The sequence below is a fragment of the Pleurodeles waltl genome, chromosome 10, assembly GCF_031143425.1.
Source record: "Pleurodeles waltl isolate 20211129_DDA chromosome 10, aPleWal1.hap1.20221129, whole genome shotgun sequence".
NCBI lineage: Eukaryota > Metazoa > Chordata > Amphibia > Caudata > Salamandridae > Pleurodeles > Pleurodeles waltl.
The window spans coordinates 181,856,065-181,881,381 of record NC_090449.1 but is presented as its reverse complement, the minus strand read 5'-3'; the positions used below and the strand labels follow the sequence as shown (position 1 = coordinate 181,881,381).

Genomic DNA, 25,317 nt, shown 5'->3' with positions numbered 1-25,317 from the left:
GTGTGTGCCAGGTTGGGTCTTGGGTGGCCCAGATCAAAGGAGGGACAGATGGAACATTAAAATAATCTGCTGGGCAGGATGTAGAAGCATAGGAGGAACTGTGGAGCTGGTTGGAACATGGAGAGGAAGTAGGGCAAGAGGGTGTGGAGAAGCAACACGCAGAGGAGAGTAAGAAGACACATGCATGCCTATGGAGTCCATAATGTAAAATAAAACTGTGCTAATAGCAGGAAGATGCAATATCAAGAGGCAATATGGCATGACTAATGGGGAGGTTTACGGAGAGATAGAGAGAAAATTGAGGCAACTTAAGGTGTGGCAGGTTTACTGCTCTGCACAAAAAGTGTAAGAGGAAAGTGTAAAGTGGAGGCTGTGAGCAAAGCTTTGGGGTGAAATTGCAAGTGTTGAACAATGGGAAAAGCATGTCTGTTTGAAATAAGCATTGGCAAAACCAATGAGGTGGTGTTACCTATGGGCTTTGCCAACAAAATAAAGTTTGGATGGGGTGCCAGAATGGGGGCGACTGGTGGGAAGTGGAGGGGGAGCAATGGAGGAGTGGGAGAAATGGGGAAGCAACAAGGAGAGAGAGGGGTGGTGTAAAGTGAAGGGGAAAGCAGCACACAGGGTGAAAAAACACATGCAATCCAATTGAGTGTTTAACTTACACAGAAAAAGTAGTTCAATTTGTGCAAGAAATGAGCAAGTAACTGGTCCAAAGATTAGTGCATGATCATTTGAAACAACAGGTATGGCTAACAGACAGTGAATAGTACTGCAAGTGACCATCATAGCAGACTGAGGGGGGTGTGGGGGCCTTTGCTATGCCACTGGCCAGGGCAAGAGACTCTGGGTAGACCTAGGACTTCGACTGCTCTGTCTCACTATCCTGAGAGTCAAATGCTAAAAGTGGTATATGGTCTCAAGTATTAGTCCTGCAATATGAGGCCTCTTGACACCTAAGATAAACCACTTTAAATATCAGGCCAGTCACCCCTATCTCCCTGGCATAGCTCGAATCGTCTTTCTCACTGTCACGTGTTGCAAAATGCATGCCAGCATGTTTGTGTAAGGAGACTCCATCTGAAGGGAACACGGCAATCATACATTCCAGTCAAGATACGTGCTGTATTTTGTAGATAGATCTGAGCGGTTGAGCACACTGTGAAATTATGGCAGCTGACCAATACAGCGTTTTGTGTCAACTAACCTGTAACGTTGATGGTACTGTGTCCATCAGAGAAGCCATATCATGGTGCAGCAAAAGTGATATCTCTGTTGAGCTGCCAATGTTCTTCTTCTGCACTTCACCTCTGAACCTCTCCTGGTCCACTTCAACTTTTACACCAACAATTTCTTTTTTGCTCGAATTCTTGAAGTACATAAAGAAAGTAATTAGGTCGCACCATAACAGACCCCAAGAATATACATTCACACCAGCAGGTTAAAGCCTGTTAGCAAGCCAGTTGCTTAATATTTTCATTCTTAAAAAACTGCAACAGAAGTCCTACCGCACAGTAACTGTCTGCTTGTTTGATCTTTAATGAAGGGAGAAAGTAGCATATTAGACCAGAACATTGTGGGTGAGACAGGTAGTTGCATGAAAATCTCCCCCCCTCCAAAAATATAATACGTAAATAAACCTGGAAACAACTGATATTATCGTGTTGTTACAATGACAGTAGTTCAGTATTATCATATTTGAATCGTATATTTTTAAGTTATATGTTAGTCAAAAATACTAATATAAGTTAATGCAATTCTGTATATTGTATTTAAACAAAACCCTACCAGGCAATACAATTTAAAAAATATGCAGATATAATCATGATATGAATTGCATTTTAACTAGATCACACAATTTAAAATCTACACATTACAGCGATAGAATCAGAAAAATGTGGGTTTCTCAACTTCCATGACGAGCAGCTCTCAATTTTCCCATAATTACATACATTATTCACTGCTGCCTAAAAATAGTCCCCCTGGGTTGACCATGGGACCTTCAAATGTTGGCATATTCAAATGTTTCTCCTCACAACTGTCTGCAAAACCTATAACTTTTTTGTCTTAAAATGGTTTGTGCCACTCCAATGATAAATACAGCTTCTTCTGGAAAGGACCGTACTCTGGGGGGTCATTGCGAGTTTGGAACCTCCGACGGGGAGGTTGTTGCCACAAAGGCTACCTCCCAGCCGGCCCCCATTAACAGTTTCCCACTATGCTGGTGTGTAGAAACCTCTGTTTCTGCACACCAGCCTAGCAGGAAACAGGGTACAGCATTGTCTCCGGCTCATAATCGAGGTGCCAGCAGTGCTGTATCCCATAGAGTTCACCACCACTGTCGCAATGTTCACTGTCTGCAAAGCAGACAGTGAACATTGGGATGGTGCTGGGCAGGGGGGCCCCTACATCTGTTTTCTGTCAACCTTTTCATGGTGGTGTTATCGCCATGAAAAGGCTGGCGGAGAACGAGGTCGTAAACCCCTAGGCAGCATTGCTTGCAGAGCTGCCCTGGCGAATTAGGATCTCCACCACCTCCAGACCGCCGGGATCCAAGATCCTGGCTGAGCTCATGTTTCCTGGTGGTCCGAACACCAGGATTTTTAATGTGGCAGTCGGACCACCGCATTGGCGGCGGTCCAGACCGCCACAGCGAGTGTAGCAGTTGTAAGACCACCACACTTGTAATGAAGGCCTATGTCCTTACCCTCTATCCGTGCAGTAAAATGCTATTTTTTGAACACTTTTGAGGTCCGCTTGTTGCTCTCAGTTCATACTTGGTTTAGTCAGAAATACTTTGGAAAAATAGAACATTCTTACCTCGTAATAGCAAACTCCCTCAGCAGAGAAAGGGACACCATGTTTCTTCAGCTCCTCTAGGTTGTGCAGCAACCTCGCTGTAATCTGTGACTGGGGAGGCTCTATGAACAGCCGCTCTACTCCAATGGTCATGTTTATATGGTCACTGCCACTCTGCAAACCCATGGTGACTGTGCGGTTAGTGCTTATATGGTCATATGCAACCACTACAGCTCCTTCCATGGGCAGCCCTACAGACATAAACAGCATATATGTAAAAGCACATTGCAGGTAAAAAATGGAGAGACATTCACATTTCATCCTTGATATAACATGTAACATTAAAGAAAAACTGAAAATAGATTTCAACATGAGACTTGGGCTGTCTCCTACTACCACTCTCAAAAAGAACAGAAGCAAAGTAAAATAGGAGAAATCATCTGACATACAAAAAACTCATGCTTAATGGAAAACAAAATAATGAATCATAAGATGGAGGGCAACACTAAGAAACCTGGGGAGGTCCAAGTAGTGAGGATTCCACCTTAGAGGAACGAAGGTGTAGTCAAAGAACAGTACGTGTACTCAACAAAGGCTACTTGGGTTTCACTTTTCCTCTAACAGTTTATGATTAGTTAAGACACCTCTAACAAGGAAGTGGTTGTCATAAAGAAATGCCAATCTAAATAACAATGTTATATTTAAAAGTATAAACCCTAAAAAATACACCCACCCACATTACCAGTATTAATCAACGGCATGCAAAGGAAAGCCCGAAGTGGTGAAATGCAATAGTATGAATCCGAAACTAAGCCTGAACGTGGTATAAATTAAATGAATAATTAACTCCCAAATGGTAAGCAATTGGGTGGGACTGGTGTTAGAAGAGGGGGGGAGGGCTGAAGTAAAAACTTACTTACAAGAAGACCTCCAAGAGGTCCTCAACTATGGTTTTACACAAATTTCCACTTATTCAGAGCAGGACGGTTAAAGACACTAACAGCAGTTAAATCTTGCAAAGGAAAAACTTGCTTGGTTGCAAGTTCAGGAGCACTCTGTGAGTTAGTGCTCTCTATAGATAAATAGTGGCATTATGATCCCTGCTTTCTGTTTTCTTCCAAACCATTCCTTGAATTATGATTACTAAATTACTTTTCGTTGTCCCTGTGCTCCAGTGAATTGTTCCTTGATGGTGGAGCCTAAGGAACATATGCACAAAACCTTGTTTGAGTTCGCACTGGCCTAATTTGCAGAATCAGCCATTTGCAACTGCAAAAAAGGTTTTTAAAATGTACAAAAGCCAAACTCCGATTTGGTAACATCGCAATTTTGGTTTGCAAACTGGTGTTTGGAAGGGGCTGTTTAGGGCATCCCTTCCTAATACCGATTCACAGTGGTATATATGAATGTTTTGCAACCAAATTATGTTTGCAGGATGTTATTTTTTTAACAACACCTCAAGGGTGGTGGTATCCATTCACAAATGGGAAGTGAACCCCATGGTCCCCCCCTTCCCCTTTGTGAATGTTGATATTAATATTTTTTAACCATCTGGGGAGACTGTCCTGTTGGCTCAGATCAGAGCCCTTGAGCTCCTTGACCAATCTGCCCCAACTAAGCGCAACAAGAGACAGCTTGTGATTCTGTGGGGACAATTGAGGGCCCATAGAACCTCATTGATCCCTCTTGGCTCTGAGACAGAAGTACTATCAAGGGTGTGGCAAAGTTGGTACTCTTCTTGCCTGTAAACTGTGCCAGCAGCATGCCAGGGAGCACAGAGCTAAAATCATGATAAGACAACTTGGGTGACTACCGAAAGGGCATCAAACAGGCATTTCACAGTTACTAACAAACATTTTACACCCGAGACAACTTCTTTCCAGTCCTAATAGACTCCTACTGAGGCACCTGTGAAAGGGACCCACTTGATCCATAGCATGCAGAACTCTTAGACACCACCATCACACTAACAGAGCTATATCGAGCCCTGAGAGAGTTTCCGCTCGGGAAAATGCCTGGGCTGGATGAGCTCCATGTCACCTTCTACAAAGCATTCCTTCCTGTTCTCCAGGATCACTTGCTGATGTTATTTAAGTCTCTCACGCAAAACATGGGACTTACCCCCACCATGGTAGCTGCCAAAATTGGCCTTATCCCCAAACCGAGCAAAAACCACACTTTATTCTCTTCCTATCATCCCATAGAACTCCTGAAAAGGGTCGCTAAGATCTTCATGAAGATCTTGGAGAACCTATTTGAACAGTTTCCACCTGTCCTTATAGACACCCGCCAGATGGGCTTCATCTGCAACTGGCAGGGTGTGGCTCAAATTCGTCGGGTTGCGCACCTGGTAGAAAAATCCACTGTCACAATATCCCCTCCTGCCTTCTCTTGCTCAATGCAGAGAAGGCATTTGATAGGGTTAGCTGGATATTCCTCTATGTGGTAATCATTAAAGAAAGGGCTGGACATGATTAATCAGATCATGGCATCCTATGTCAACCTAACCGCCACCATCTGGGTTAATAGACAGAAACAAGCCCTTAATGAAAACTAGCTGCATTAAAAAAAAAAGACTGCTTTATTAAAAAGCAGTCACAGACACGGTGGTCTGCTGACCCCAGCAGGACAGCTGGCCACTATCCCCCAAATGGCTGCAAATCCTAATGGGTCGCAAATTACAACTTACCTCCTTAATGTTAATGAGGTAGGTCTATTGTGAGCCCATTAGGAATCTCTATTTCCAAAGTATACGTTTTTGTACATTAGCAATTACGATTTCCTAATTGTGATTCCCAAAGAATCGCAATCAGGAACTTGCAATCCCTAAATTCTGTACATATTACCCTACGTGGGCAGCTTCCCCTTGATTTTCCTCACTTTCTTTCTGTTCGGAGCAGACCCTTATCCCTGGTTGCTTGAAGTTTCTCGCTGTAAAAACTTAAATATTTCCTATTTTACCTGTTGAACCCTTGTGCACTCTGGGGGAATGGCTGTAATGGCCAATTTTTTATGTTTCAACCTTACCTTTAATGGTGCTAAATTAATTATGCCGATGAGTCATTCCTCATCTGCATAATCAACCCAGATATTGGCACAATAGCTGCAAATTCTTATCTTGGTCTGAGAAAGATGTGACAAATATAAAAGGGTCAAAAAGTGGACACTTAATCGAGTAGACAGTTGAACGGTCACACTAGAAGGGATAGAACTGTGACCGCCTTAATTGGACTTGATTCCTCTTTGCCAAAATCTCTTATTGTCACCTGTCTTTAACCGTACACTTGAATTGATTATATAAATGTATGCAATTATTTTTGTATCACACCTATGTACACTACTGAGCTTTAGCCCCAAAAAAGCCACATTGATTTTATATATGAAAATATATTATCGATTTCATATTATAATACAATGACACAATTATGTGTGCATTTTCTATTTAGTGGGGTCCGCTTTACTACAATGGTATCATCATTTATCATAGCCGTTTGTGATAGTAATTAGCACAACGTCCATGTTTAGAACATTTTTTTCTAACTCGCCTAACTAAGATTATAGTTTGAGTTCTCTTTAAGGCAAACCCTTCCTTTTCTTGGCATGTACTTACCTGGTCATACATTTTTAAATGGGAATAAACATACCAGAGTCCTTGATGTATACATTGATAAATATAAATGGATATCTTTACCAGGTTGCCCTGTTTTTACACACTGTTGACCAGTTCACTCACAAAGACATGGCTAAAACAAAAGTGAATCAAAACTGAAGCAGGGCAGGGGTAGTTATTCAGTTGTATACTTGTGTAGCACAATCTAAAAATTGGTTTGTATCTGGGAGTTATTAATATGTCTTAATTTTGCTCATCTAAGTGCTACTCATTCATCAATGTCGGAAGGATTAAGTGATGAATGGGCCATCCAGATTTGAAATAACTGTACAGCAGATGCATTAATCAATTTAACTATCTTACCTGGCACAAAACCAAAAGAAAGGAACGCATATTGCCGAGGAGCACTGCTGATTTTTGTTTTAAATATTGCAAAATTGAAGGACTACATTTTCAAAACAGAAAGGAAAAGGTTTGAAAATCGTATGAACGGATCGAGAATCACAGCTGCAATTTGATATATAATGAGAGATTCTAAGCTTGACAAAAAAGAGCGCGGTGGATTAAGGCACCAGCAGCAAATGCCTTCTGTGATACCGGTAAGCCATTAATTGGGTGAGTATATCTTGTAGTGATGTGTGTGGAACCACGAGGTCACGAGTTGCAATCCCATTAAGGTATTTCCAGCAGGTCAATAAACTTGATGCCGATATCAGTAGGATATCCACCTCCAGAAGGTGCATGCCAAAATGCTTGTGTTAAAGAAAACAATCTTTACCTGGCCTCGCGGAATGAATGAGTGAATCTTTATGCTTTACTTTGTAATAAAATTTACCACGGTTTACTTGTTTTATTTTGTTAGCAGTCTCTCGCAGACTCTGTCAAGGGTAGACAGATCTTTTGTTATAGCTATTAAAGCAGATAAAGTGGTCCCCCCTACATTGTCTTCTCTGGTGTGTATGAAGTTTGTTTATGAATTCACTTGAATGTGTATACATGACCGACTGGCAAATAGGTACAATGTGCTCAGCACTGATGATTCAATATGTTATACACTGTGTAGATCACTTTTGATTGCGCTCTGCACAATACAGCGCATACAGAGGTTTCAAGATAGCACTATATAGTTCAATGCGTTCTGATGTGGTGTGTATAGTATAAAAAGTACAGGGAAACGTATACAGTGTACATTGCTCAGTCAGTGACCATTCCCTGGACTCTTTTATCCATAAAGGGAACCTGCATGTTTCCTTCTGTGTTCATTCCCGGCAACTCACACTCTACGAGGTAGACAGCAGCAGCCAGCACAGTGACCAAGGACATGAATGGACCACTCTTACACAACAACCAAGGGGGGAGACGGGGGGGGGGCGAGTATTGAAAACAATGCATATGGAAGTGGAAGAAAGACGAGCAGAAACACATACTTAGAAACTCAAAGAACTATAGACATGTGGGAATCCAACATTGAGACAAACAGGAAGACAGCTCGTGAGATCTAAGAACCACGCCACCACCTTTAAGAAGTGTTATTTTACTTTCCTTTAATTTAGACTCATCCATCGTTTTTCATTGACTAGTGCTTAGCAAGTAGTTTATAGGAATGGAGTGCTATGTAATTTAATTCAAATACTACGCACCACTTAAGACTGATAACCACCCATTGCAAGATGGCCACCTCGTCCATGAATATTGACTCCTTGCATGTGTGTCACCAGCTTCAGTGTCTGTTCTCTGGGAACAGGTGGAAGAAGAGAATGTAATCTTAACATTGACAAACGAAAAGTTTGGGGGAAGCAATGAGAGTCAAGAGTGGGCAGAAAGAAGGGGCAGCCTGAACACACAGAGGAAAGAGGGAGTTCTAGGAGGGAGAAAGGGGTAACAGACATATCAGGGCAAAGTGGAAGGGATGGGAAGAGAAAAAGAGGGAGATGTGGGAGGAACAGGGTGGGATATACTTGGCGGAAATAGGTGCGGTTGAAAGAAGCAGTAAGTAGCCATCAAGGGGAGAGGCTTGGAGGTGTAAAATACTCCACAGTGCACTGCAGTGCATGCATTCACTAGGAGGCAGATTAACACACAGAAACCATAAATGCCATGGTGTGAGAGAGGTGACCTCATCTGGACTGATCAAGCATGTGATTGACAACGTCTAAAGACATTGGCTGAAAGAGGCTGCACCAAATCAGCCAACGGTTGGAGTCAGCTGACCCAAAGCCCACTCTAAGTAAAATGTTTGGTTAGACATTTTGCAAACCCCGGGCGCAAAAAGGGGCCTTTAGAATTTTAAGGACACATGCTTTATTTATTTTTTATTGTTTTAGATCATAGCTTCAAATCTTACAGAAATACAGTCTGCATTAACAAGGGGTTTTGATTTTCAAACATACCTGCATTTATTAAAAAGATGATGTTGTGTGTCAGTTTTCCAGTCACTCCCCTGTGCTCAGGATCAATGTTATTTGAAATGTCTACACACAGTGATTTTTCATCCATCTGGAAGCAGGCTTCCCCTTTTCTTAGTTGTTCAGTGAATTCCATTTGCCCTTTAAACTTGGCTTCCGTTGGCAATAATTGGCTACCATTTTGAGTCACGATGACATTGATATTATGAAGGCTTGTGTTTCCAAATATATTCCTGTTTTTGAGATACACTCCATATTGGGCCTGATTCATTAGAAAACGTAGGTTACCTGCAAAAGAAATATACGAGATACACTGGCCTAAAATATATCAAATATCAAAAGATACACAGAAGATGTTAGTGTCGATGGTAATAACAGCAACTCAAATAATTTGCCAATCAAACAGGCTATAAAAACTCAACTGAGACCATAATTAATATTTTATATAATATTGTGACTGATTGACAGTTGGTTCACAGCTACACAAACATACTTTAGGTAAAGGTGCAGACTGTGCGCATATACTAAACACATGAGCCGTAAATCAAACTTTAAACAATAGTGGTGATAGGTGGATAACACATCGTCCAAACTCGACCCACCCACCTCTAAAAAGATACTCTTCCAGTAAGGAATGGTGGCATCTTTCCTCAGCAAGGAATGCGGGGGTCTTTGGCTGCACATGATACATGGTTAACAAGCATAGTCAAAGCCAACAGGTCTGGAATTGTCTGGCAGCCTTTAGGGGTTGTCAATGCGTGTTATGGTGTGTAAAATTGTATGTTATTGTTAAGTGTTTTTCTAGAGCGCTCGATTACCTCAGGGTGTCTTGGGGCTGGCTTTAATGACAAACAGTCAGAAACAAAATTGCCCATTACACTACAGAGTGTTAAATAGCCAGGTTTTCAATGTCTTCCTGAAAGCTAGTAAATTTGGTGCTTCCTTAATATACAACGACGGAGTATTCCAAACTTTTGTGTCTCCCAGTACAAAGCTCCTGCCTCCTCAAGTGGCTCTCTTAAACTTGGGCACACTGCAAACATGTCTGAAGCAGAGAGAATGGCCCTGCCAGGGTTTTACAATTTAAAGCTGTTTAGTAGGAAAGCTGGGCCCATGCCATGAGGAGCTACGTAGGAAAATGAAAGTGCTTTGAAGGTGATTATTTGTCTTATAGTAAGCCAGTACAGTTTTCTTTACAGAGGTGGCCGCCGACTAATATTTTGTTTAAAAAAAGGTCTGGCTACCGCATTTTGTAAAGTTTGCGGTGTGCTCCAAAGGCATTGGGGGGGCTGTTGAAAATTTACCATTATGCAGTATGTTTGGGAAGCTGTTGGGCCTTTGCCTTTATTGACCAAAAACAATAGCTAAAAGTAAAACACTTTTTCATCTCAAAAAGCACACATTGCCGTAGCAGACCTTTGAACTGAATCACACTACTTTGTGTCACTGTGTGGCCCAGTTGAAAAAGCAGAATGCCATCGCTCACAGTGAAGTTAGCCAGTGGCTAAAGTGGAATGCTCCACTGCTCAAATGCTGTAGTTGGTGATTGAAAAAAATGAATGACACAGCAATAGACCAATGGTTGAAGACGACTGGCTTAAAGCACCTAGAAGTCAGTACATTATTTAAATCATTTTAGTAAAATTCAAAGGTCTTGGTTAACGCCAGACCTAAAAACTGCAACTCAAGTGAAACCCAAGTTGGTAAAAAGGGGAAAGAAAATATTCTGTTGGACTGATTTTCTGATGCACTTAATAATCATTAAATGGAATGTTAACAGGATCTTTAATATCAAATTACAGGGGGACACATCATATTTCGAGCTCTGGCTCATCTGAGACGAGTTTGAGTTATTTGTTGGTTTGTCTGTGAGATCAACAAGTCTGTAGCTGTTCCCCGTGACATGTAAAAAGAGCTCACAAGTGGGAGGGTTGTAACTCCACCAAATTCTTAATATTTGGGTTCATGTGTGCACAAGAAGGCGAACTTAGACATCTTGATTTCCAGGACTATCAGTGTCACGCTCCGTGAAACATGGGTCAACGGTCACATGGGAAATTACTGAAATCAAAGAGTAATTCCTGAATTATTTCGGGACAAAAAGGTGGGCCCAGTTTCACTTTCTAAATCTTGGTAATTTTAGGTCTGGGAGAAATTTTGCTTATAGTTGTGTGTAATGTCTGGCACTGCACCTTGGGGTAGTTACAACTCTAGAAATTACACCATTGCACGACGTTGCATAATTGAAATTTCCTTCGGGCAAAAATTCTACTGCAGGAGCACATGAAGAGTGTGAACAAATTGAACAGGAGCAGCTTGTTCATGTCACAAGATATTGTCTTAAAGAGAAATGTTTCCTTGTTCCTAAAGCGGACCTAATAATACATTTTGTGCTAAAAAAATAGCTCAAAATGCCTGACCAGCATTTTGTGTGATAACGGGTAATTTTGCATACTTTTGGGGCGTTAAGTGTAATTTCTGCAAAGGAAATTACGCAAATCTCACCTAGGCCCAGTTCACTAGTTGGATTTCATGACCATTTGTGGTTAAACAGCAGAAGGTACAGTTGAAAAACACGTGAGAATGAAGGAATCACCATCAGAGGGGTCAAAAGTCAAACTCTGATTTGTGGAGTGATCTAAGAGAGGAGGTGAACAGATTTTACACAGTTTATGGAGAAATCTCACTGTGATGTTTCAGATGGAATTATTTTCACTCTCTGGAAGGTGTCAAATGCGGCGGAGGCGCATATTACTACTTGTCTATGTAAAGATTCACATGAATGTTGAAACGATTGAGTGTCAGTGTATACAGAAATATTGTCTGACATGAATATTGTGTTCCAAATATAGTTTACAAAAAGAGCTTTCAATAGGATGCTGATTCTATTATTAACTCAATTTGGGTAAGATTTCTGTAAATGATAATTGTGTCCGGTGATATTCTGATATTGATGTTCTGGTTCAAAAGCATTGAAACAAACAGCCCTTCTGTGATTTTTCTGCTTGAGAGCACTTAGGTTGGCCATTCGGCATGAATCCCGTCTCACATCACAGTCCGAAGTACTGAATGGTGGCAGGGACGTAGTATTCACCCACACCATTACCACAGCACATTCCTCTGCGTTTAGTAAGAAGCCGGGCCCTAGTTTCATAGAGACAGAGATAAATATTGATTGCACAGGCCAACAATACAAAATGGACCCTTTATTCATTTTGGGATCACACAAAAATGAGGACTAAGCGCTGGCCCTCTTGAATAAAACACCCTGAGTCTATCGAGTCTGTTTGTGAAGCACCATCAGCAACAACAATACAATCTCTGCTTTTTTCGTGTGTACTATTTGATTTATTGATGGACATGAAAATTGTGTTGCCTACCTCTGAATTAAGTTGAGAAACTGAAATCCACAATATAAATATAATATGCTTGGACTATGGTCTGCCAGATGAGGGTGCCCCATATTTTCCACTAAGGAAAAGGGAGCAGGCCCACTTCTAGCTTGATGGAAAGATTCATATTCAACTCTGACTTCCTCAAGTGACTTCAGTTGTACTTCTGGCTCCCGAAAAATTCCTTTCAAGTGGCTGCCTTAATGTACCAACAAACTGCTTATCAACTTGCAACCACTGAATACGCCTTTGTTGTCACATTACCTTGAGATCAATGATTGCAAACATATCCCTGCAGTCTGCAGCTGTGACTGGGTATAATGATAGCAAACACCTTATGCTCTGATTCTTATTTTGTCACCTGCTGCCCACACTGCCAGTGCCATGGCCATTTTAAACTGATATTCATCAACGGATGTCACAAGGGCCAAAGGCTGTTGGCATTTTCCCTCCCTCTTTCGTGCAGGGCTTTTTATGGATGAGATTTGATATGATTTCTTCCAACATGTGCTTCTTGATCCCAAGTGGGTCAGCTCTCCAATATTCCCATATTATAAAAGCAATATTTACAGCAAAACTCGTTACATTAGGTTTGATAACAGTCACATATCTCCCAGAGTGGAGCCCAGGTGGATGTAATGCTCCTAGACCAAACCGTTGAGTCTTCCCTTCAGCTCTTGCCCGCAGCAGCCAACCAAACCATGCTGTATGACTGAAAGTGGTGAACGTGATGCCACACTCGCACCGTGTCTTTCTTCGTGCTAGTTATCTTCTTGGTAAAAAGCTTTTACTTGTTAAGGTCATTGGTAGCTGAAAGGTAATGTTAACTTGCTCTTCCTTACATGTAAGGAATGTAGTCAACAACATCATCATCACGACTATGAGTAAGGGAAAATGAATCTACTGGTGTTGCTTGCCAACAGATGACCTGCTCATCAATAGTGCCTCCAGTTTCCCCATCTTTCGATTCCCCTAATTTTAGGTAAAGTACCTGAGATGGAGTTAATACAAATGTGTTTTCACCACCTTTACAGCTGTTATTACCAGCTGACAACTTTGGGCCTGCATCTTCATAGACAACTCCAACTAGAAATATCTCCCTCTGTTCTATTACTGGCTCACAATGTAGCCGCTTGCCCTCGCTGTTGATGTCAACTTTGTGTTTGTGCAGCGCATATACAGGTTCTTGATGTTCACTACCACAGACTGGCAGCGTCTGACCATCTTGATTCTTCAAGTTTATGTCGGAGCCCTTTAATTAAGTGGCATGCGTTACTCGGTAAATTATGTTATTGCAGGACCAATCAAATGTATTTTCTTTCTATCTAGTTGCCTGCTGGCACAGTGGCATGACAACAGAACATCATTCTTCCTGTCTCCATTTTTCTGCTTTTATGCCTATGGTGATATTCCGGTAAGTGTACTGCCATTTGCTGGTCATATTCAGGTCTTTGCGAGCCTCATTTGCTTGGCAGAAGACCACAGAGTAGCAAGAGTCATTAGGAACATACCAATAGCTAGAATCCACCCAGGCAAAATCGCTGATTTTGATCATTACGCAGACGGGATCTTATCGTTCTTGCAGATGATTATCCTACAGTCTGACCAAGCATTGTGTATCTTTGTTTAGTAAAAATGAAATAAAATGTGTACTCTGCACCTTTGAAGTGGAACAAGCTGTCCTTGGTTCCTTGGTTGTCAGAGTAGTGGAAATATTATAGTATATATTTGCCATGACATATTGGCTGCACGAATGTAGGTGCATTATACACAAACTACCCATCATCATAAGATTCTGTACAAGGCTATACTAAATTCTTCCATGAATGAGTTCAGAAAAGGCACTAATTGATACTGCTCAGGCTGTCAGAGGAGATAAGGTGTTCCCTAACAATGGCCTAACAGTTATATACAAAATCTATGTCCAAGATGCTGTTAAAAACATGGGGGCATATTTATACTCCGTTTGCGCCGAATTTGCGTCGTTTTTTTCGACGCAAATTCGACGCAAAACTAACTCCATATTTATACTTTGGCGTTAGACGCGTCTAGCGCCAAAGTTCATGGAGTTAGCGTCATTTTTTTGCGTGAACACCTTCCTTGCGTTAATGATATGCAAGGTAGGCGTTCCCGTCTAAAAAAATGACTCCGATGCTATTGCGTCGGATTTATACTCCCGGGCAAAAATGACGCCCGGGAGTGGGCGGGACTAAAAAACCCGCATTTGCGCCGGATTTTAGCGCCTGGGTCAGGGCAGGCGTTAAGGGACCTGTGGGCTCAGAATGAGCCCAGAGGTGCCCTCCCAAGCCCCCAGGGACACCCCCTGCCACCCTTGCCCACCCCAGGAGGACACCCAAGGATGGAGGGACCCACCCCAGGGAAGAAAAGGTAAGTTGTGGTAAGTATTTTTTTTAAAAAAAATTTGGCATGGGGGGCCTGATTTGTGCCCCCCTACATGCCACTATGCCCAATGACCATGCCCAGGGGACAGAAGTCCCCTGGGCATGGCCATTGGGCAAGGGGGCATGACTCCTGTCTTTGCTAAGACAGGAGTCATGTTAATGGCGTCTGGGCGCCAAAAAAAAATGGCGCAAATCGGGTTAAGACGTTTTTTTTCCCTCAGCCTGACTTGCCCCATTTTTGGACGCCCAAACGCCATTTTTCCCTACGCCGGCGCTGCCTGGTGTACGTGGTTTTTTTTCACGCACACCAGGCAGCGCCGGTCGGCTAACACCGGCTAACGCCATTCAATAAATACGGCGCCCGCATGGCGCTTCAGAATGGCGTTAGCCGGCGCTAATTTTTTGGGCGCAAAACTGCGCTAGCGCAGTTTTGCGTCAAAAAGTATAAATATGGGCCATGGTGTTTATCTCTTTTTTGGTTTTTAAATGTTTCTATCGTGTTGCCTTTGTAGGTTAAATGTCATCATGTGTTTGGTGGCTGGAGTAGAGAGGCATGAACTAGCAGTGTCCATGTTGGAATTACAATATCATTCAGCTTGAACATTCTCCAAAGGCTTCATTCTTAGTCCTGAGGTAATCCCAGTTCGGGTGTAAACTGGAGTTGGGAGAACAAACACTATGCTATTACTATACTTTGTCCCCCACACAACTTTCACCAGGTTAAACCTGAAAACATTACCACACATTCTTAGTCTTCTCAAACTGGAATGGGAGAAGCATGAATTATTAACATGTCAACCTCCGTTCCTAAGTGCAGGACATTAGAGAAGTAATGCATGTCTGTTAAATACCATAATTAGCAGTATCAGTATTTAGTGGGTTCCGTATTATCACACTGAATAAAGAACTCATCAGAAGGGGAGTCTCAATTTTTGTTTTTTTTCAATTGCAATGGATTTGAAGCTTTTTTTTAAAATAACACATACATTTTAGGTATAAAGCTAAATTTAGAATATTGATATGACTAATGAAAATTTCATAATTTTCATAACCATAATCAATTCTGTACATTCACACTTGTTTCTAACGCATTAGTAGCATATACCAAAGCAATGAACTTCAGCTTGAGAAACCGTGGTAATCTGAACAAGAATACATGCTTTAACGCTCAATTAATTCAGGACATAAAAATTTCCATTTAAGAATTAACTTTTTCACCCTAGCACAGTGAAAACTTTATTGAGGAATTTTCCAAAATCATGAAAAACAACTAGGAAATCAAACTATGTATTGCTTTTGTATTACTTGAGGCATGCACACAAGAGTATTCAATAATACTGCATCCTGTGCAATTAAAATAATTGATAACCATATTTGTGTTATTAGAAAGGGTAGACATTTGGCCAAATTACTTTATACATCTGATGCCCTAAAGCTTAGAGTTACCTTCATTTATGTCGTTCTTGTGCTTTAGAGATCCAGCCAATGAGATGAATTTTGGAATAGTCTTCAGATCATCCACATTGTGCTGGATTTGCCCAGTCATAGACAAAACTTGGCCAACTTTTTCCTCCTTGGTTCCAGAAAGATCCATCTGAAAGGTGCTTTGATTTAAATGAATTTCAGAAGACATTGATATCCTAGAAAATAAAATATAGATGTGATCAAGACACAACAAAACTGAATGTAACAAATGCACTACATTGTATTGTGCAAAACAAAAGACAAATAAATCAAGCATGATGGTCCTCATTACAGAAGAACCCCTTTCCGCCAGCGTGGAGTGGGGAAAAGAGCAGCTGGGCTGGTTCCCCCACACCTAGTATATTTATGCAGTGTGCATTAACAACACTGAGCAGAAGTGTCTCTGTTGCAGAGGAGGGTAAGATATTAACTCTCCAGGGAGTAGGCCTTGGTGAACGCCAGCCCCATGGAGTCACTAGAACACCATCACCACTGAGAGACCCAACAGTGCCACCTACATACACAACTCACGGTAAGAACAGAAAAAGGCAGGAGTATCGTGGGTCATATGTGAGTTGTCACAGTTGGCAGTGTAATGACAAACTGCCATTTATTACAGGCAATGACAGGGCATGGGGTCTTACTAGCCTACGTATGTCCCAATGCAAGTTAGGCCTAGCTCACAAAATTCAGATATTAGCAATTAATGAGACAAACAAAAAAATTATAACTCAAAAAAGATACTCTTAAAAAGTAACTCTTAAGTAACCAGGCTGCCTTGTGCTCAGTGATACTATCGCTTCCTAGGCGACATCCGGCGTACATTATTAGTGCGCATACTTAGCATTAACATGGAGAGGGATTACATGGAGAGGGGTTACTGCCTTGGTGCCTTGTATCTTGTGAGTATTAGAAGGAGCTGCACTGCTAGCATTGCAACTCACCCACTTATATGTGGGCTGCATGTACATTCAGCAAACACTCAATTCAATGTCACTTCAGTACATCACACATTTTGGTTTTGCAATCCCAAGCCATGTCAGGCGGTGCAGCTGAGGTTTTGCCACGGCAAACATTCTGTGCACTTCTGACACCACTTTGGCAATGAGGCGGGTTCTGAATCTGGGCATGTCAGATCACAGGGCATGTCCAGTCAGACGTGCCGTGAGGCAGACCAAATAAAACTCCCCTAATGAAACTCAGAAATATGTCAATATTCCCGCCTGTCGCTCAGCTACTTTTAAAGACGAAAGACTTCATTATAAGTAATCTTTAACCGGCTTGGAGAATAATGGCCTCACGATTTCTGGTAAGAGGAATGGCCCTGGGAATGGTGCGTAATGTTTTCTTTTTACTTTACAAAATGGAGCATCATATTTCCACAGAGAAAAACTGGCAAGTGAATTAGTGCGCAAAAGTAACTGTTAGAGAGAACATTTTGTATTAAGTGTAACAACGATTGGATCGAACACAACTTTCTGAGGCTAGTTAGACGTATGCATCAATGTTCGGTCTTACCTCGAAGGAGAGGCTTTCCCCACGAGCCTTAAATTTGCATGATGAGGTTCTTTTAAGATGGACTGGTGCAAAAGTGCACTGAGGGAAATCATTCTTGTGTTTTTCATCCTCTCACTGCTGACATCGACTTCGAAATGAGCCAGACTTTTACCTCCAACGCTAAGGGTCAGTGTGCCATTCACACCCTTTTCCCCATACTTCTTACCCATGGCAAGTGCCTGATCATTAAAAAAAAAATACAAATCAAGAAATTGCATATGGGACAAATCAGTTTTTCAAAATGGGCTACTAGATGAGTGAAAAGGATAAAAACAAAGGCCCTCATTCTGACCTTGGCGGTCTTTTCGCAAGACCGCTGAGTTACCGCCGCGGTGAAGACCGCCGACCGCGGCGGTGTGCCGCTGTGCGCATTCTGACCGCTGGGAGCGTTCCGCCGGAAAACCGCCAGCAGCCACACTGGCGGTCGGCGGGAAAGTGGAGACTGGTCAACCTCCACCGCCCCGCCAGCAGAACACCGCCCACAGAATTACGACCCACATTTCTGTGTGGCGGTCTTCTGTTGGCGGTCTTCTGTTGGCGGTCACGTCCCTATGGCTCCCGTCGCCTCCCGGAGGACCAACGCACAAGGTAAGTTGATCGTCCGTGAGGGGAGGGGGTGGGGGGGTGTTGTGTGATGTGGGCGTGCATGGGGGTGTGCGTGTGAGTGTGTAGAGGGGGTGTGTGAGTGCGTGTATGCGGGCGGGGGGTGCTGCTGTGTCTATGGGTAATGTGTGCTGTTCGGCAGGTGCGCATGTCGGCATGTATGTTTGCGGGTATGTGTCCCCGTTGTGTATGTGTGTGTAGGGGGTGTGTATATGTGCATGTTGGGGGTGTGTGCATGTCGGGGTACATGTATGTGCATGTCGGGGTGGGGGTGGGGAGGGGGTTCGTACCACCTCTGGGGGGTGGCAGGGGGGTGGAGGGTGTGGGGGGAGGACTCGGGTGGGTAGTGGGGGGTGGGGGAGACCCCTATCAGTGCCAGGGAAGGAATTCCCTGGCCCCGATAGTGCTTACCGCCATGGTTCGCACGGCGGTTCCCGCCCGCAAGAAACCGCGGCGGTAGGCAGGGTCATAATACCCTTGGCGGTCTTGGGACGACCGCCGGGCCGGAGTGCGCAAACTCCAGCCCCGCGGTCATGACCGCCGTGGCGGTCGGAGTGGAGAAGTAGCGGTCGGTCGCGGCGGGGACCGCCGCGGTCAGAATGCCATTTTTAATACCGCCGGTCTGTTCGCGGTCCGACCGCCGTCTCTCCGCCGACCGCCAGGGTCAGAATGAGGGCCAAAGTGTCTGTGTGGGTGTGCGTCATCACATAGTGTAAGTTTCTCTCCAAACATGGAAGACCACAGGTAAGTAAGGTTTCAATATTGGAAACATCGATTTCAATGTACACCATGATACGTTTACATATAATAACAAAACCAAACTCATTATTTTGACCCTCTTTGTATTCTCAGTGAACTACTTTAGTAACATTTTCAGTACGCACAGTGTCAGCTGGGTGTGACGCAGGGTTGAAACTCGTTCGCTTGGACCATTGGGCATGACACAGATGATACGCTTGTCCCCTGGGTGTGACATTGGGTGTGTTTTTTTTTTTTTTTAGTCACTTGGACAGCTGAGTTTGACACAGATGGTACACATAGGCCCTGGGTATGATATAGGGCCCACACCTCAACCTTATTTTTTTAGTCTAAAAGGTGTTTCCAGTGCTACTAGTTTCTTAACACTGTTGGTATCTGCAAGAAGTGAGAGGCTTTGTTCGTTTGGACCGCTGGGCGTGATACAGATGGTACGCATGACCCATGAGTGTGATTTAGGGTGTGATTTAGGGTGTGATGTGGACATTAGAGAAAAGAGTTGGATCTGGGATATTAGGTGTAGCTTGTGTTTGGGTAAGAAGGGTATGTGGTTATCAAGTTATTCCTTTTTCTCCACATAAATTGTACTATGTTTGTCCTTGGGCCGAAGTTGACAGACTATTAGGCTCACTTAGTCCCGTGTACAGCGCAGAGCTTCCCCTGGTCACAGGATAGCATGTGCTAGGAGCAGGCTACGGTATTTTTGACAAATACATAATTTTTTCCCTGTCAGTTTTTTTCTGATTTTGAAAAATGATGTATCTTTGATATTTTGGTGCTGGTAAATTATTTCAAATGTGTTTTACCTTGAATGTTGCATTTGTTGGTGACTCACGTTCAATATGAAGGTGTTGCTATTTCTCACAATTGCTATTTAATGCAAATGTAAAGTTTGCTATTTGATGTCAAAATTCATGATGTTTTGAACTAACAATTGCAGTTTCTTCCAGGTTGTGACCCTTCATATGCATTGCTGTTTGTGAAACATTCATGTTGATGCATCTGTAAATAACTGAGCACGTAGTAAGGTAGTTAGAATTAACAATCCGTCTGTATATACATCCCCACTACCAGAATAGAATTAACAATCCCTGTTTACATATTTCCTGAGAAAAACATTTAAGATTCCCTAAAATGAGAAAAGCTAGACATACATAAGTTAGGATTCCCTAAAAATCAGAAAAGGTAGAAGTGGAATAGTCAATAAAAACCTGCCCAACGTATCATGGAGTCATCACTAAAGCACATGCAAACCAGGTTCCCCACATAGGCTAAAAAACGTAACACGGTTTGGCACGTATGACACACACACACTAAGACACACACGTTTCCATAGTCAAAGGAGGTAAGCTTTGACACTAACATAATCGAACACTTGAGGACACATATACGGACCAAGTACATAGGGCAAAAGAAGGACAGAAGAGAAGCACTGCTAGAAGTATGGGCCATCTTCGAGGAGGCCCAGAATGATAAATCTAACCCACAGTCAGCAAGCAAGGAGTCTGCACCTCCTCTGCCATATGCAGGAATGGAGGTGTCCTCCCTGATGCCTGCTATTCCTGCATTAGGTTAGACCAGTCTGCCGGACAAGGGAGCTAGTGGATCCCCTACTGAACAACAAACCGTTAAGTCCCGACATGACAGACTGACAGGCCAACAGGCCCAGGTATTCCCAGCACCACCCCAGTCCAGCTCTAGAGCTCCCCTAAGTTCAACCCCTGTCTGTCACATTCAGCCTATCGAACCTCAGCAGGACTGAGAATATGCACTCCCACAGGTTCTGGTGAACACGCTTGAGTGACAGGGAGATTCACAGCCGTTCTGGACAGTGACACAACTAGCAGGGGTGAAGAAAGGGGTCCCAGTCCGCTGGGATCCGATGACAAGAAGGGAGTCACAGGGTTTGCTCAGGTAGCCAAAGAAATGACAGAAGGCAAGTTTGAGGGCAAGTCCCAACCAAAAAGAACACTGCAAAGTTCACAACGAAGCAGGCAATCTAGGTGGGATTTAGAGGAAAGGTGCAAACTAAGGAGAGAGAGAGAGAGAGACCTTGCACCCTGGAAGCACAGACCCTAGAAGCAAAACAAGACAGTAGAGCGGCACACCCTCCACCTGGGCAGTGTGAGGGTAGGTACAGAGCACCATTTCTTGGAAGAGTCTGAGGCAGAACTAGAGTAAAGGCTTCTGGCCGGGATCCAAGCCTCTTCAGATCATCAAAGTAGGAGAGTGTCTGACCAGGACATAGGAGACCACGGTAGGCTGTGCAAACTCAGTTTAAACACAGGAGAATCTAGATGGCACCTCTGTGTGCACACAAGGAGAACAGCGACGAAGATGTCTGCTGCTCCTCCTGAGCGTACAGGACAAACTAACCTCAAGCGAGATAGTGGCCTGAGAGGAAGGCGAGATCTTTGCGTGACCATTCTGTCACCTGCTAGCCCGCATGATGGTGCTGCATTCAATTCATACAAGTACCAAATATAGATGGCCCTGAGAGAAATATTCCCTGTCTGCTCAGATGTAAGAAGGTTAATGGCAGAGAGCATTACCGGTTTGTTTAGATAGGATGAGAGAACAATGGGGACAAGAGACAGGACAGCCATGGACCAAGCCCGGCCCCCCAGGTCATATTCTTTTACAATATCCTCAAAAAGGGGCAGCCCACTAAAATACAAAGCAGATTAGACAGCACAGTAGGGCTAGACACCAAACCCTGGCAGGAGATACAAGCTCACATACTACACTATCACAATAAGAAACCAGAAAAGGACAGGGAAAGACAGGAGCAAGCCCAGAGAGACACTGCTATGTTGGTCCAACATAAATTGAAAAGGACCACCCTCGATGGGGCCAGGTTGGCCGTTAGCGTGCAGATGAGACCAGAACTAAAGGGGGCTCCACCGCAAAACCCCAGAGGGTTTCAAACTAGCTATAACGGCAGAAACCATTGAGGTTGGCAGCAGCCAGACCTTAGAGAATGTTACTATTGCCAAAGAATGGGCCACATGACCAATAAATGTCGGCTAAAGGCATATCACAAACAAAGGTTGATGAGCCAGGGTCAGTCCCTCTAAAAATCTCTTTCCATAAAACCAAACACAGAGAAACCTGAATGCATCTTAAACTCAGCTGCAGAGAAGTCAGTCCACTGCTGCACCACTGCAGTGGGGTCAGGTAGTTGGAAAAACACATGGCAACAGCAACCACAAACAAGGAACCCAGGCCAACAACAGCCAGGGATATAACCATGGCTTGGAGTGATGACTTTGGAGAAACAATGTCTTCACACACCTGCAGAAGCCAAATGTGCAGTAAAGGTAACACCCCCAATGCGAAGCATCCATTTCACACATACATTAAAATTTACTGTACAAAATCTCAAAAGAAGGACAAAAGATAATATTAGAGATTCAAGCCTTTACTTGCCTTCAGGAGGCTCAGGGCTGCTGCATGTGTTTTGTCGATTGGGTATCCTCACAAAAATCTGCCATTCAAGATGCCTGTGGAAGCATAGGCCCCACTCGCTGCTGATACCCCAGGGCAGAGCTGGATGGCCATACCCTATGCGGCAGTCTGAAGGGGGGAGCAGGGCAGATCTGCAACCAGTGCTTGAAAGCAGGCACCCCAGGTCCTCGCACCCACAAGTGGGGCGGAAGCCATTCACCAAGTTGGAAAGCCCCCAATCTCGGACACCCAGGCGGGACCAAAATTTCTTTGTGACATGTAGTCCCAACAGCATTAGTGCCCCAGAAAAGCTAAAAGGCCTCCAGCCAAATAGAGGCCCCCTTTTTTTAGTTCCCAAAACAATGCTGTCCTCCAGTGTCGGGAACCAGATTTGTCATAAGCTTGGGATAGTGAAGACCTCATAACCTCCATAGCACATGCACAAAATTCACCAGATTGTGAAGCACTGCATGGTGGTGAGCCAGTAGAGGGGGTTCACCATAACAACTAGCTGTCACAGTCCAGTAAAGTCAATAAGCTCTTGCCCTTGCACTGGACTCTTCATGTAGCAATATTTTGCCTACTCTTTTCTGCCAGCGAGGGGGGTGGGGGAAGGGGAAAGGGAAGTCTGAAAAGGCCCATCACACCTTGAAGCAGGTAGAATGCAGAGTTATTCTCACTCCAGTATCAGGTGTAGCAATCACCTAACAGAAGTCCGTACACACACCATCTGAAGGAGGCAATACTCCCAATGTCAGACACTGCAATTCAGAGGCATGTGGGGGCAGGGGAACAACTCTCCAGTCCGGTCTCATTCATGACAGTTGAAAATAACAGCATGTTAAGATCTAGGGAAGTGCCCAAATGGCAATGAAAAGAAGTCCAAGACTATCCCAAAAGAAGCCTCTAGAAAAGGGGCTTTGTCAAAACACCTGGCACCAATAGGGTGGATCATGTTGCACGTTAAATGCCCGGACTAGAGGGGTATACACGTGACATCAAGGCACATTGCGATCGCCAGAAATGTTCAGTTCTGACACGCCTCCCCTTTATATATCTCCTAGTGCATGTGTAGGCTAAAGGACACCAGCCACACCAATGACACCCCCATGCACACACTAGGAAACTGGAGAGCTGGTGATGCCAACAGAGGGCTAGTCATTAATTACAAGCACCCACATGGTCCAAGATCACCCCGTAAAAATAAAAATGCTTTTCCACCATACACCTTGTCAGGCACAGAAAGGAGGGAAGCCCAACAACCCATATAAAACAATAACCCTTTTTATTTCAAATAGAGTGTGGCCCGCCCCTGGTGCCTCACCCATATAAATTGATAAGTCCATGTAAGATAGCCCATTTTTTAACAAAGAAAATACCCTGAGTGGGGCCACTCCCTGGTGCCTCACTACAACAGATACGAATGAAGTGTGGAAGAAAAACACCTCCAAAGAAAAGTACAGGATCTGCTAAGAAATAATTGTTGATGACCCAAGACGTAGCCCCTGAAAAAGCAAATTGCAAAAGCTAAGTGCCTTCTCCACCTATGGATATGTAGGATTAGGGCCAAAATACAAATCACTAGAGTAGAACCCCATAGGGTAGCAGTGAATCTGACCGGGTACGAGACCAATCGCACTGCACTGTACCATCACACCAAGCCTAGTGACATCCAAACTGAGCTAGATAGGATGCACAGGAACGGCACCAGAGGGGAGGATACTGTTTTGCCCCAAGACCTTCCAGAAAAGAGACTCATGGAGGTAGCAAAACCACCACACAAGTCCGTTCCCGCTTCCATCCGTGGTTCCAGGGTGGCACCTAAAATATCTGGAGCTGCCCTCATTAATAAAACATAGACCCCAGACACAAAGTTCCAGTCTTAATACAAAGGGAAATGAGTCTCGTAGAGGGTGGTTGAATAACAACATAGATACCCCATGTCAGGAAATCTGGGATTCTGAGATAGAGAGATAGAAGGGAAGGGGCAACCCTTAACTGTACGGGAACTCACACTTTATTCCTTGTGTTTCAGAGGCAAAGGAAAGGTTCAGTTGGAAACAAATGAAAACTGTGGCACAATCCTGACCATTCTGGACATGCAATGGGCACAACCACAAGGATGGACTCTTACTGGCATAAAGCTAGTTCTACTAGACTCAGCTCTTCCCTGGATGGCGTGGACTCTGCATCTTTGTCACCATACACACCCTGACCCTGGTCATTCCTGGAGAAGATCTGTCAGAGTTGTACCAACACCCACTAAAAAAGATGACTCAGTTGCATCAGGCTTGAGAAAAAAGAAATGCTGGTTATTTTGGCTGGGCTCAGTGCATGGACATCTCAGAAAACTTCAGACTGTTCTCCGACGCACAAGTATCGGCAGGAGGGTCCATACCCTTCTTCACCGTGCAGACAAAGCAAACACCCACTGGTTACAGATAACCAGGTGGGAAATGTTCCAGATGATGAACAGCACTGAGCTCAACCTTAATTTGATAAATGCAGAACTGGGAGCCATCCACCTCATGATGTTGCCACATCGACATGTGTTTGACTTAATGACTGCAATGGAGGGAGGGGTGTGCCCCAAGACTGGTGCCTCCTGCTGCACATTTATACCAGGCAACAACATGGACAATGGAACTCTAACTCTTGCCATCCAAGCATTGCACCATTTACAAAGAGGCATGTGTGAGGAGGGAGGTGCCCCTGAGCACGAGTGGTTCACAACTGGTTCGTCTGACTACCCTGGTTGACCAGTCTGTGTACGTCATTGTTGCTCATTTTCATAATGTTATTGTTCCTGTGTGTTTTCCTGCAAGTGGGGGTTTCCTGCTGTAAAACCGCAGTCCTCAAGTTGGGTAGAGCGCAAGTAACTA

General features: G+C 43.7%; 1 protein-coding gene across 4 annotated transcripts in view; it reads right to left on the bottom strand.

The window, feature by feature from the left end:
- Positions 1–25,317, bottom strand: part of LOC138261322 (uncharacterized) — an 888,401-nt gene that overhangs the window by 310,248 nt on the left and 552,836 nt on the right. For all 4 annotated transcript variants that reach the window (XR_011199068.1, XM_069210158.1, XM_069210160.1 and 1 more), the window contains 5 exons: positions 17,591–17,808; positions 16,055–16,248; positions 8,800–9,102; positions 2,821–3,050; positions 1,208–1,369 (listed from right to left, as the gene is read on the bottom strand). Coding sequence is in view for 3 of the 4 variants with exons in the window: in XM_069210158.1 (XP_069066259.1) it covers positions 1,208–1,369; positions 2,821–3,050; positions 8,800–9,102; positions 16,055–16,248; positions 17,591–17,808 (1,107 nt within the window). In the remaining variant the exon portion in view is untranslated. The remainder of the gene's footprint in view (positions 1–1,207; positions 1,370–2,820; positions 3,051–8,799; positions 9,103–16,054; positions 16,249–17,590; positions 17,809–25,317) is intronic.